Source organism: Cariama cristata, unplaced genomic scaffold (assembly GCF_000690535.1).
Source record: "Cariama cristata isolate BGI_N322 unplaced genomic scaffold, ASM69053v1 scaffold4064, whole genome shotgun sequence".
NCBI lineage: Eukaryota > Metazoa > Chordata > Aves > Cariamiformes > Cariamidae > Cariama > Cariama cristata.
In genome coordinates this window covers 451-14,219 of record NW_009614501.1, presented here as the reverse complement: position 1 = coordinate 14,219, position 13,769 = coordinate 451, and the positions used below count along the sequence as shown (strand labels likewise).

The 13,769-nt window shown below is 50.5% G+C and overlaps 1 protein-coding gene across 1 annotated transcript in view; it reads left to right on the top strand.

Annotated features, from left to right (window-relative positions):
* Positions 1–10,446, top strand: part of PCYT1B (phosphate cytidylyltransferase 1, choline, beta) — a gene marked incomplete at both ends in the record, with an annotated part of 11,257 nt that extends 811 nt beyond the window's left edge. Inside the window, 5 exons of the mRNA XM_009699427.1 lie at positions 598–714; positions 3,889–4,040; positions 4,987–5,065; positions 8,214–8,356; positions 10,258–10,446. Coding sequence (XP_009697729.1) covers positions 598–714; positions 3,889–4,040; positions 4,987–5,065; positions 8,214–8,356; positions 10,258–10,446 — 680 coding nt within the window. The remainder of the gene's footprint in view (positions 1–597; positions 715–3,888; positions 4,041–4,986; positions 5,066–8,213; positions 8,357–10,257) is intronic.
* Between the last annotated feature and the right edge of the window lie 3,323 nt (positions 10,447–13,769).

The following is a 13,769-nucleotide window of genomic DNA, read 5'->3' as shown; positions in this document are numbered from 1 at the left end:
GGAGCGGCGGCCGCCGCCGAAGGTGTCGTAGAGGGGGCAGGAGCTGTGAAGGTGATGGCGGGAGGACGGTGAGAAAAAGGCTCGTTAGAGAGACGAGCAGAGCTTGGGGAAGTATGAAAAGAGGGAAGGGGAAGGTTTACGTGGAAGAGGTAAGCCATGCATTTTTACAGCGGTAAGCTGTGGAAAAAAGACACAGACAAGAGGGGAGAAAAAGGGAGATGATAGGAAAAAAACAAGGAAAAAAAAATTGAAAAAATCCAGAAGGCAGAACCGACTAGAAAGGCAGAGAGAAAAAGAACAAGACATATGGTGGAACTCCGAATGAGGCAGGAAGATGACATTTTTGCTAAATTAGAATACGGGGATGATGGATGATAATAAACAGGCTAAGCCTGAGAGAAGAGAGCAGAGAGTACAAAGAACAAGTCAGGAGCAGGATAAAGCACCGCGAGTTCACCCGTGGTGCTTTTGTACATCAGAACTGGGGTAAATCTCCACAATCATCCGATCTGGGAACAAAAACCTGTCCAGCAGAATTAAGCGCAACTTGTTTTGGGTCTGAAAAAAAAAATCACTGTTGTGTTTCTTTCTCCACAGTTGACAGGCCGGTCAGAGTGTACGCAGACGGGATATTCGACCTCTTCCACTCTGGCCATGCTAGAGCTCTTATGCAAGCCAAAACTCTATTCCCAAATAGCTACTTGTTAGTAGGAGGTAAGATCAGAATTATTTATTGCGCTGGATTTTTGCTTCTGTGCTTCAGTATCAGAGTTATTGCTGTGCTCGTGCCCCCAGCTGTTTATACACTGTGACTTTGAATGCTGCTTTCGCTCTGCGGGCTTTCTATAGGCGATTTGCCTTGAATTACATCTTACAATTGCATCAATTAAAGTAAAAGTCAAATTCTGCCCTCAGCAGCACAGGCACAATTCCCATTCTAGTTAAAGCGGGTGCCTGCATGACTCTGAGCTTAGAATAGCTCCGTATGAATAATTTACCTTTTTCAGTTATTCACTCAAAATTGTTCAAAGATGGAGATGAGTGAATGAGCTCAACCGCTCATTTATTTCTGGCTCCTCGGTCCCTCCGCCAGGCAGGCACAGCCCCTGGCCCCCAGGTCAGTACTGTGTCCGCACACCCAGCCTTCAGCATCGGCGGAGAAGCTAAATCCAGCCCGCTATCGTTGGAGACCCAAATGTGGGTCACGATTTGAACGTAGTTTTCAGCTCACAAGTGTCCCTGGGCAGGTTACTTTCTTATCAGGTTTTGTTTGGGGTTTGTTGGGGTTTTTTTTGCTATGCATCTCTCCTTTTTTTGCCGTGGGGGTGGCTAAGAGCTGTTCGGCACCCGGTGGGTGCCCGGGGAGTCCCTGCAGAGCAGCTCGTCCCTGCCCAAGCCCCACGTTTCGGGGCCAGCTTCCCGCACCTTCGGAGGGGAGACAAGCCTCGCATAAACTTCTCACGGCAGCCTTCAGCCCCTCAAATGCTGACAGCGGTGATGGTAAAACGAAGGTGGATGCAACCTCCAGCCACTTCATAAGGAGCATTATTTTGCAGCTTTGTCCCAAAGGGGGGGAAGACCCAACCTAGAGGAAAAGCAAAAAAAAAAAAAAATAATCTCCTTATAAACACACTTTTTGGTTTTACTCTTAAGTTTAGGAATTGTGGCAATTCCCGTGGAGCTTCCTGGGCGGGAAAGGAGACGTCCCTTCGTTGTGAAGGAAACGTTTGGGACTGGTGCTTTCCCGCAGAGCCAGGTACCTTGCAGGAGAGGCAGGCGGAGGTGCCCGACTGTCGGGGGTTTTTCTTTTAAAAGCAAGCAAGGACGTTATGTAGGTTTTGTTGTTGCTTGTAAAAAGTGGGGGGTGTCCCAGATCAGGGAAGGAGCTCTGGGGCAAAAGCCTGGCTCCTTTGAAACTTATGGCATAGCTTCCCTTCGCCCTTATTTTTGGCGTGAAGGACAAAGCAGCCGGCACGCCTCAGCACCTTTTCCCAGCAAGGCATCGCGTTGTAGCGGGTTTAGAAAACGGGCCCCTTTCCACACCCACAGACAATTTGTGCTGCAAAAGCACCGGTGTCTTGGGTCTTTGTGGGCACCACAACCAACCCCTTCTATTTCTTCTTGTGAAGACAATTATTTGGAGCCAAGATTTTTTTTTAATAGACATTTATACCTTCCCAGATCGGTCGTTAGAGCAGGATGACAGAACCAAAAGGAAATATGGAGAGACTGTGTCTGCCCTGTACAAGAACAGTCATCAAAAAAGAAAATCGAACCTTTCTACAGAATTCAAGTAAAAATTATGATTTTCCAATAATTTTAGTAGACCCTTTCTTCCAGGAGAGGGTGGCTTTAAGGTGACATAAAGTCTGTAAATAAATATAAATACAATCTCGGAAGGGATCTTTCTACTGAAAATGCTTTGATCTCCGTTAATTTTTTTGTTAGCAGGCATCAAAAATGACATAATAGGGTAGAGTAGCATTTCGCTAGCTGAAATTCATACGTATATTATTATCTGGCTTTGAATTTTGCAGGAACTCCAGGGCTATCTAAGCCTTCCTACATTTTTCCCCACTTTAAAGGTCCCTAATGACCATCACAGCAAGAATATCCATTTTAGATCTCAAAAAAGACTGCATTTTTGCCAGCGCCTTGCCTGATAGGTTGATGTTTTCAAATTAGAACGAAGTAGGGCTGCTCTCACCCTTCCCTGCAGCACTAATAACGCTGCATTTATCATTTGTCAAGCACATTTACCATTTGTGCCGGTGTGGCAGAGAAGCGAGATCCAAGGGCACGGGTCTGACCCGGGGTGAAGGACAACCGCTGCGCCCAGCTCCAAGGGGGTGGCACGTTACTCCGTGGGGGGTGGCAAATGACTACCGTAGCCTTAACACTGGAGAGAGTTACCGTTGTGGGGACAGGTCAGGGTGTTTTACGCACTGTTATCTGGGTAGGAAGAGAATACCTGACTTTTATAGTCCTCCAGTAACACAGGTGTTGCTTCCCCTCATCTTAAAAGCAATGTGACAAAGTGTTGGTACATCCAGAGCTGAAGATGCGGGGTTTCTGGACTTTTAACTCTGCTCATTCCACTGGAGCATACAGCTTCGCCCAGTCCTTTCCACGGGGCTTCCTTCTGTGATTTCCCATTTGAGCACGGCACGAGCCTTCCTTCTCGTTCTGTGAACTCTGCTGAACTCAAAGCTAAACTCAGAGACCGATTCCTATAGAGTCTGCCATGACTTGTTTTCCATCGGTGTTTACTTAGGGAGAAACTGCTGTGATTTAGGGCTCTGTTGGCAAATTCATCACTTAGAGCGTTGTTTACCTCAGAACGAAAAGCGGGAAGAGGAGGCCCAGAGAGGCTGCGGGGTGTCTGTCTCTGGAACCTCAGCAGGATGTGGCCCTCGGCACCCTGAGCACCCTGCTGCAGTTGACCCCGCTGCGAGGAGGGGGTTGGATCGGGTGATGTCCAGTGGTGCCTTCCCACCTCCACCATTCTGTGGTACAGGCAGCTTGCGAGCACTCTGTGATTGCCGACACTGCCCTTTTTGATCGTTTTTAAAGTGTGGGCCATCACCCCTGAAATTTCACAGCCCCTGAAATCCCCACTCAGAGTGGGACTGGGTTGCCTGAACACGTGCATACCGTCCCACCGGAGATGGCCCGGGCTCTGGCTGCAGCTCCAGAAAGGGAAGGATCCGCCGAGGTCTGTGGTTGTACCTGCCAACCCTCAGCAGAACTCTCGGATGCCCTGGAGCACCCCAACATTAGCTAAGCTGATAACTAAGTGCTTAATGGAATTATCAGGAAATAATCAACTGCTGGTCATGCTAATTCTGCTGAGTGTGGAGCCATTGTCTTGATACTTCCATATTTTAGTTTGCAGTGATGATTTAACTCATAAATTCAAAGGCTTCACTGTGATGAACGAAACTGAGCGATACGAAGCCCTCAGACACTGTCGTTACGTGGATGAGGTCATCCGAGATGCACCCTGGACACTGACACCCGAGTTCCTGGAAAAACATAAGGTACGCTTCTCCCTTTATCCCTCCCTTCCCCTTTGCAGACTGGCAGTTGAGAATAAACAGCAAGTCTGTGAAATTCTATTAGCTGGAGCAAATGATTTAGTTCAGTTAATTCCAGTCACTGAAGTTAGGTACACAGCACTGCTTGCCTCCATCCTTGTCAGAAAATGTGGTATTTGTCTTGCCTTTTTTTCTCAATATGCTGGGATGATTTCTGTAGTGGGATTATGGAATGGCAAAACAACACTGAAGAATTATTCCCCAATTGACTTTCAGAAAAGGAGATCATGAACCAGGAGAGTTATCACGTACTGACTAAAGTCCCGTTAAAGCCCTGAGTTAAAGGCTCCTTTCTTACTAACGTCAACAGGTGCAGTAATTGGCCAGAAACACCTAAAAATGTCACGTGCCCTCTAAAAGGCAGGACAGAATTTCTTACATGCTCTTGCCTGCCTTGCAATATGTATGAATCTTAACAAAAGCATCATTAACTAGGATGTAATTTAGGGTCCACATCCGTGGGTGACGAAAGGACGGCGTGACAGGACGAGGTACACACGCATATAGGCACAGCCTGGAGGAGGCAGACTCAGTAATCCTGCCTCCGTGGGTTTGAACGCCAAGGCTTTGCCACTTGACTTACCTCCTCCAGTAGCAATAAAAGCAGGAACGGGTGTCCTAGGTTTTCTGCAGAATATCGCACACCGCCAGCGCCCTGCGTTAATGGCAGTGCTTCTGGAGACGAGCTTTCTGCTCTTTCATAACTGATGATACAACACAGCAGTGGTAGGCCTCAACCTAGTGCAATGTTCTAGGTGATGGCTTTAGGATGAGAATGCCAAAAGCAAGTCAGCAGAAGTCGAGAAAAGAGATGATCCTCCACAACGACCCCCCACTGAACCAAAATTCAGTGATGGTGGCATGTCATTCTTCTTCTCTTCACTGGCAGATTGACTTTGTAGCCCACGACGACATCCCGTACTCCTCCGCTGGCTCGGATGATGTATACAAACACATAAAGGAGGCAGGTAAGGGCAACTTTACATTTTTAGCACCTTCCTTTCCAGCCTCAGCTCAAATGCTTTTACTGCCTTTAGGCCACCACTGCTGGGAGAGCGGCAGCAGAGAGAACACCTCGTTCTCTTGCACCTAACGGTAGGTTCTGCTGACTTCAGCAGAAAGATTCACCTTGTAAAGCCACAAAGGATGTCCTTGGCTGAATTCCTGCCATAACCCCCAGGAAACCATTCAGGTCTGTCACGAGAGAGCCCCATCCGGGTTTTTAAAACAATTTTAGAGTGCTCGATTAAGAGCTTTGAATGGATGAAAATGAGTTTAGTTCCCGCAGCAGCCCAGCCGCCTTCAGTCGTTGGTTGATAACCGCAAACCGATGACCCTTGGGACAGCCCCGTCCTGAACAGGGGCAAGCGCAGGCAGCCCTCGGGAGTCCTTGGGATCCACTCCTGATTTGCACCAAGGGTTCTTTTCACTACACTGGCAGAGGGTTTAAATCGGTACCGCAGTAATTCATTTGCCGTGACCATTTAGCAGCTTGGTTGACTACCATATTGCATTGAACATGAACACGCCGTAGTCACCAGGAGTTTGTATCTCTTCAGTTCAAGGAAGCTGAAGTAAATCCGAGGAGATGCTGTTAAGCCACTGTTTGCCAGCAGCGGCTATCCTAACGCAGTGAACGGTGCGGGAGGGAACCGATCATCCCTTTCTTCTTCGGCTCCCTGAGGTCCTGCTTTGGACCCTGGCAAATCCATCCTTTTCATGGTCTACACAAACACATATATTGGAGGCTTAAAAATTTTCCAGAGCAAATCTGCCTGATGGTAGTTTGTCGTGCAAAGTGACCTTCTCAAGCTATACAATGACAGCAGCAGACCAGGTATTGACCTGAGCTGAAAGAATAAGCTTTTTATAGCAGCAGTTCTTGATCTTTCTGCCCTTGCAAACCTCGCTGTGGTGCCAGACCGACAACCCTCCTTTGGGAACTGCTGTTCCACAGTTTCGGAGCCAGCAGCAGCTGACTTCACTGGGCGATGGATCAAAGGTAGCTCTGGTAAGGACAGGTCACCCAGGGACATCCAGCACACGTGCTGGACAGGCAGCTAGTTTGCTTTTCTTCTGTAAGGTGCTGAGCACACAGGACAACATGAGGGGAGCCCTCGGTGTCACGGCATCGTTACCAGAGCGAGCCGGAGGGTGCCCAAACCTGGCACAGCCTCCTCTGCTGTTGTTGGGCACGGGGGCAGCGCGCATGCGTCCCCACGAGAAATTCAAACTTTGCAGAACAGAGCATGGACTTGCAGCTTCAGGGACTCCTGGTCTGTCCTGTGTCCATCACTGCGAGACGCTGGAGAAGCGACTTCATCCTTGTACGGCTGAATTTTGTTAGGTATAAACTGGGAATAACGCTACCTCATTTGTGAAGGGTTTGGAGGTCTAGTGCTGTAATAGTCCTAACGCTCCAGAACAGCATTATTACAATAGTGAATCTCCTCTTTCTCCGAGGGGTTTTGTTTTAAATAGACCGGTGCTGCGGATGCATTTGTGCATTTTCCTTAGTTCCAGTACTGCCGTTGTCCCACATCAGGTTGGGGAGCAGAGAAGCAGACGGGAACTGAGGAGCCCCTTGCGTAGATTCCCAAGGGCTCCCGTTTCCCACTCCCTTCCGTGGGTGCGAGGGCACACGGACGACGCTGAGCTGGGCGCCGCTGCGCTGGCTCTGCACTTCTGGAGCAATTAGTTTGGAAAGCGTGAGTCAGTCCAACACACGACGTGTGTGACCACAAAATCAGTGACTAAAGGTAACATTCTCGTACGTGGGTTCGTGCATCTACTTGACAACAATTCCGCTTTTGGCTTGGCAAGGGTAGGGTTTGGGTGTTGTTCAGGTATTCTGGTAGCTCCGATCTGTAAAGGCTTCTGCCTCAAAGTGGGTTTCACTGCCTCCAGAAATACCTTCCTGAGTGACTGCTGCAAGCCTGAAAAGCACGATCAGGGAAACCTCTCTGCTCGTGATTACAGCAATCTATTTTTTTAGCAAAGTATTAGTTAGAGATCAGAAAGAAAAAATATCACATAGCATTTAGTCACAAGAAGCTGCTAAGCTGCTTGATCCCTTCTCCAGATCTTTTTCTAACCCTGTGAAATTAGCTAGCAACGCCTGCCTCCTTCAAGGGAGCGTGGCAGGATTAATTTGCCCGTAGCCCCAGCCCCCTTTCAGGACAGAGCACCCCTGTTTTTGCAAAACCGCACAGCTCTGTCAGCAGCAGCCTGATGCTGCAGTGACGTGTAAGGGAGAGCAGTAATTTTTCGTAGCCCCAGATAACCAGCGAACCAAGGTGTGCCGGTGCTCTGCTGTTGCTGCCTTTGTGACTTGCATTGACTGCTCCAGTGATCCTGTCTTGATGAGGAGCAATTAAAAAGCAATACAGACACCTCAGCCGCGTCGAGGAAAACACAAGCAGTATTAGTGGATGGCCAGTGTTCTTAGGGACTGCTCTGTCGGAGCAGGGAGCGCGGCCGGGTGGACTTGAAACAGGGGCTCGGGAGACCGATACCCTCCATCCCCGCGGTACGGCCACGTTCGTTCACGCCACCATTACACCTCGCCTTCCTCTTACAACCTACCGGCACCTCCAGGGTGTTCTCCCGTTGCTGTAACGCGTCTTTTACGTGGAGGCATGTCCCGGCTTTGGCCAAGGCCAGAACCTGCTCTGGTTTACTCAGCAGCACAAAGACCATCAGATGGAGAGCAGAAATACACGGGGGAGCAGCAAACGGCCTTTCCATAGCAGGAGTGGAAGCCAACCCCCCGGCTCCTTTGTGTGACATTGAATAAGGGCTGCGCGCTGGGAAGAGCCACTGGGTGAGCTGCCCCCACGGCGAGGTTTGGCCTTGCTGGCCGGGGAGCCCCCACCCATCTCAGAAGAGGGCAAGTTTTAGCCTTTCCGAAGCCTTGAGGAAAAGCGAACGGTATAGCGACCTAGTGCCTTCCCTAAGCTCACGCGGGAACGACAGGGAAGAACTAGGAATAGGACAGGCAGAATTGCCAGTCCCTTACCTTTGGTCAGGCGTTTTAGTGGTCATCCTTGGCTAACTGCCGCAGTGCCCGGGCCCGCCGTGCTTTCTCAGCGGGCTTGCTTTTCCCACTTTGCTCAGGTATGTTCATACCAACGCAGAGGACCGAAGGTATCTCCACATCGGATATCATCACAAGGATCGTCCGGGACTACGACGTGTACGCCCGGCGCAACCTCCAACGAGGATACACCGCCAAAGAGCTGAATGTTAGTTTTATAAACGTAAGTACGCCGATCCGCATTTGCTTCTGCAGCACTCTCTCCTAGGACCCGGAATGGGGAGTAAAGGCTAAGACAGGATACCTTCCTCCCGCTGCTTTTAAAACAGCTGGAAAAATTAGAAAGAAACTGGTAAGCTGAGGGTAGTTTTAATTGCCACTGTTAATTAGCAGCTTCATTTCCATCTTATGCTTTCACATTTGTAACCAAGCTGCTGCTGCCCCGTCCTCCTTGAGCTGTGGGTGACTGGCGGGGGGGAAGGAGCCCGCCCCCACCGCAGGCTTCCCCCCGCTCGCCCAAAACACCGCTTCTTCCCTTAGTCCCCTGGTGGGGAGGCAGCGCAGAGAGCAAGGACTTCGATAGCCAGCCTTCCTCTACGACGTGACAAAAACCCCCAACTGCTGAGCAGTGAGGTTACTCGAGGAAGCTAAGATGGTTTTTAAAGGCAAGGAGGTGCGTTAGGAAGCTGGTACATAGGTGATGCTGACGAGGCCAGAAGCCACAAGAGGTAGGGCAAGGGTGCGCTGGAAGGATGGCTCGGCTTCCTCGGCTCCCACCCACGGAACTGCGCCCTACCCTCCAGCGAGGAGTAAACGCTTAACAGGAATCAGAGTTTACCTGCCTTCGTTTTCTGTTTCGAGTCTGAAGGCCTCGAGCTACCCCAGGTAACCGAGGTCTTCCTTGGGACTGGGCTGGCTCCCCGCGGGACTTCCCCCCCTCCTTCCCTGGCGCTGGGAAACCCCCTCGCAAGGGACTGAATTGTGTCATGTCCCCAGGGTTTTGCCTACTTGTGTCTTATGTTGAAGTCTGGCAGGTAAATCGCAGATCACAGGGCATAAATATTTATTTTACCGTGCTTTTTTTTCCCCCCAGTTTTCTACACCTCAAAAAAAAATCCAGCTTGTAAGTACTCCACCCAGAAGGATCACTATTGCAAATACCCGGGTCATTCGGGCACGCTGGGTGCCGTGGGGGTTCCCAAACTTGTCCTTTAGCAGCTCTGAGGTTAAGGCACTGTTCCCTAAGGTGTGCTTCCCCAGTCTCGGACACTGATGTATCCTGAGGTCCCTCCCGGCGTTTGGCTATTTGGTGTAGAGTAATTTAAATGCAGCAATACTGATTTGCACCCGAGACTGTTTCTCAAAATCAAACGTAGAGGACAATATCCTGAGGTCCCTCCCGGCGTTTGGCTATTTGGTGTAGAGTAATTTAAACGCAGCAATACTGATTTGCACCGGAGATTGTTTGTTTCTCAAAATTAAATGTAGAGGACATCCTATTTTAGAAGCTCAGGTATTTTAGAAGCTTGGCCTGAGGAGAGCTCCCTAACGTTACCTTCTCCGTCCCTCTCTTCTCCTGCGTGAGTCGGCAATTCGGAGTGGGTTCTCTCCCCTCTGAAGCCCCACGGCAGCAGCCTGCGCCCAGGGCTGCTGCAGCCGGAAGGTTCTGCCTCGGCCAGGGCTGGAGGTGAAGGGAGCTCTGCAGAAACCCAGCCAAAGGGACCTTCTGCTCCAGTGAACATCCTGGCCGGCAAGTCAGCAGCAGCGGGCTGCGTTTGCTAGGAAACCCCGGGAGATTTGCCTTGTGCTTACTGCTACTGTTCATTTCGCACTTGTATCCTGCACAATACTCGTACAATTTTCCAAGTGCATTTGGTTTGAAAGTACGGAAAGATTCAAGTAGTGGATTAGACACAGTAATCACATGAGACAGTCTTCTCAATACGTACCTTCTGCGCTTCGTTCCACAAACGTTAAATTTGCATTTGTAACAGTAACGTGGGAATAGTTAACCAAGGCCATATGTATTAAGATACACTAATGCAATTTTTCTCTTCTCAACTGTCAGCGGCTAATTATTTCCAAGTCCCTATATATTAATTTCTGTCCATGCTTTTAAAACAGGAGAAGAAATACCGCTTTCAAAACCAAGTGGACAAAATGAAAGAAAAAGTCAAGAATGTGGAGGAGAAATCAAAAGAATTTGTTTACAAGGTGGAAGAGAAGAGCCATGACCTCATTCAGAAATGGGAAGAAAAGTCCAGGGAATTTATTGGCAACTTTTTAGAGCTGTTTGGACCCGACGGAGCCTGGGTAGGTATTCTGCCATCCCAGGAAGTCTGAGCGGTTTTTATTTCTCCTCTGTAACAGATCAAGAGCAGATTCTTTTGCTGCAGTCTTTGTTTTGAAAGCCAGCATGGCAGGATAACACCAGACCTGCTTGCTGAATCCAATAACGCTTGCCAATACTGCAGCGGGAGGATTTGCCACTTCTGGCCGTTGCTTCTTTGGGATCATTTCTGTCGTTTGCGAAGGGGTGCTGCTGAAGGGGACACTGCATTGAGTAGAGCTGCCTCACAGCAACAGGCGAGCAAACGGGCTGATCCAGCCTGTTCTCCCCAGCAGCGTGCATGGGAGCACAGGGGCGTCGGGGGGGAATTACACGGGGGCGGTGGTGAGGGAAACGGGACCGTGGAAGAGTTTTTCCGTAGTTCTCCTCGCGCTCTGTGCTCAGCAGTAGACGATGACGATTTTCTAACTTGAAGAACTACCGATCTGAAGTTCCAAGAAATGACTGTACACGTGGAGCGGGCAGGCTCATCTAACGGGCTGCAGGCAGGCTCGGGTGGAACTGAAGCACTTCCCACGCTCTCCTCCGTACGTGCCGGCCCCACAGAGCCCGTTTACCGCAGGGCCTTGGGAGGGCATCAGCATCCTTCTGGGGAGAAACCCCAGGGCCTTCCCTGCTCAAACCAGTCATGCGCCGAGCGAGGGGCGAGTTGGTGACACCGCAGAGCCCCAAAAGAGCCCTGGCTCCCATCTTTCCGTTCTGATCGCTTGCCAAACCTTGAGAAGCTTTGTTTTCTTGCACTACTTCCCGTGGCTACACTGAAACCAGTAGCAAAGCTCAATTTGAATGTAGAATTGATCATTCGTTTGAACAGACCTTCCTAGACCGTCCTGTTGGGAGTCGGTCCTTCTCCAAAGAGCTCCGCACGGAGCCGCGTGCTGCTGAAAGCCCAGACCCGCCAGCACAGGCATCGTCTTGTCCCGGACGTGCTGCTCCCGCTGCAAGCTCCGAACGAAGCTTTGGCTGGGTTGGAGGGCAGGCACGGAGGAGAGCCGCAAGCAGTGCAGGGGGAACCGCGGGGAGCGGAGTAAGAGGTAACAAACAATGCCACCAGACAGCAGCATGCCTCAGAGGTACAGAGCCGGCACTCGGGCAGCTCCCTCCTCACCTGAAAGCAAACCCTTTGCAAGGGGCCTGTGCAAGGCTCTAACGGCTCACGGATTACAGATTGAGGCAAAACGTCAGTAGAGGCAGCAAGCCGAAAAAAAAAAAAAAGAGTTTAGGACTAGCATGAAGCAGACACTATTGGAATATTTTTACAGAACCAACACACAAGTAATGTTCTCTCAGGTCACTCTTATCAGTTCATACCTGAACAACTTCCCATCACGACAGGGACCTTCTGTTGAGAGGATCTCAGCAGAGTTTTTGTTCATAAACGAACCCTCAGGAAGAGCCACCGAGCCCCGGTGAACGAAGTAGCCCCCATCAGAGCCGCCTCACCGCTCCGTGCCGCCAAAGCACGCAGCACCTGCCTCCTGCTGGAGTTCTCATCTTTTCTCTACCATGACTTCCCGTGTTGATTACCGCTCAAGTTGAGAAAAGCCTAAAATTGGGCTGTGAAGGCTTCAGAACCGAGACTGCATCTTTGTAATCTCCTTCCAGCTACGTCAGTCCCGTGCAAAGGCAGGTGCTCTCTGAGTAACGCCGGTCCCAGCCGTATAAACCAATAGCTTATTTAGCAATTTGTTCATTGACGGTGCCGCCTTCCTTGGGGAGGGGACGAGGGTAACTCTTCTGACGAAAAGCCCAGGTTTACCTGCGTCGAGCACAACCACACGGAGCTTCCTCTGTAAGTTGTGCTCCAGAGAGCCTGGCGAGCGTTCCCCACGCGGGATGGTCCTGCGGGCGTAGGTGCTGCGTACATAAAACTCAGGCTAACGGAGCACGTGAAACCCACGGGAGGTGAGAGGAGTTGGGCTGTGCAGAGAGAGGGAAAGGAATTTAAAAGCCTTGATCCCATTCCCTGGCTCGCCCCACTCGACACTGCACACCCATGGCATTTTTAAAAGCCCTGCGCTGATAAAACATTTTACCAACTTCGATTAGAGAGAAGCTGCTCTGCCGAGGGCTTTGTGGAGCTGGGGGTCGCCTCCTGTTTCCCACGTTCGCGTCTGAGCACAGAGCAGGAGATGTGGTGCGGTCAGAGACCTTCGCCAGGACGGAGAGTGGGAAAAGCGTCGGCGACAGCGAGCCGAGGGGTGCTGGGGCCCCCGCAAAATCAGTCAGAGCCCTGGCAACAGGAAAGACTTTTAAAATAACGGTAACTTGCTATTAGTGTCAAAACTCTTATGGACGTTAATTTGCCTTATCACTGCTAGTTACATGTTGCTTTTAATGTTGACATTAAAAGTACAGGAACCGTTATGGGCATGCCGGATTCCTAGATCAGTAATTTGCATGCCATTAATATGCTATTATTTCAGAAATAATTATTACAATATGCTTTATGCTAGCATCAATTTTCTAAAAGTAAGGGCCACGTAACCCACCAAAAAAATGCCCGCTTGTGAAGAAGGTCAAAATGTCAGTTTTCAAACGTCGAGAGGTCCAGAATTCAGTGGCAGTTTTGCCCACCTGTGCCATCCCCACATGTATTTTTTTTTTTGTGAGAGAGTCGCAGAGGGGTCAGAAACAACAATTAACGTGGCTCAGAGCTTTTGTTGCGGCACGGGCGAGGACCCCGGCACAGCCCGCCCCAGAACCGGCGGGGTCCATCGCACCTCCTCTCCGAGCCGTACCAGCAGGCAGCTGCGCTTCAGGGCAGGGGAGAGAAAGCCAAGCTGACAGGGCAGGGTTTCCGTGCCGGTCTCCCCCAGGAGCATCCCTGCCAAGGGCCGGCTTCCCTCGACTCGGTGCGCAGAGGGAGTCAGGGATGGGAAACGGCTGCATCCCCCCAGACATCAGCGGGGGCTCAGATGAATCTTCTAGATGGCAACTAGACCCCAGGGACGGTGCTCAGGCCACAGCGTGTGTCCGTAGCCTGGCCCTGAGCACGGCCTCGAAGGAATCCGCAGCTCAAAAGCAGCAGTCCTCCGTAACGCCGAGCTGGCACTGGTCAAAAGCAGCAGTCCTCCGTAACGCCCAGCTGGCACTGGTTTTGTAAAGCAACGGAGCACCAACGTGCAGGCAATAAAATTCAGAAATAGGCAAAGTATTTTTGCCCAGTAGCGAATTTGCCAAAAGCAAAGTGTTACCTCCTTAAACTGGTTGGATGTGCCTGAACTCGCTTCGGCCAAGACTTTGAAATTATTTTCCCACCCGCGGTAAGGGTCCAGAGAACGTG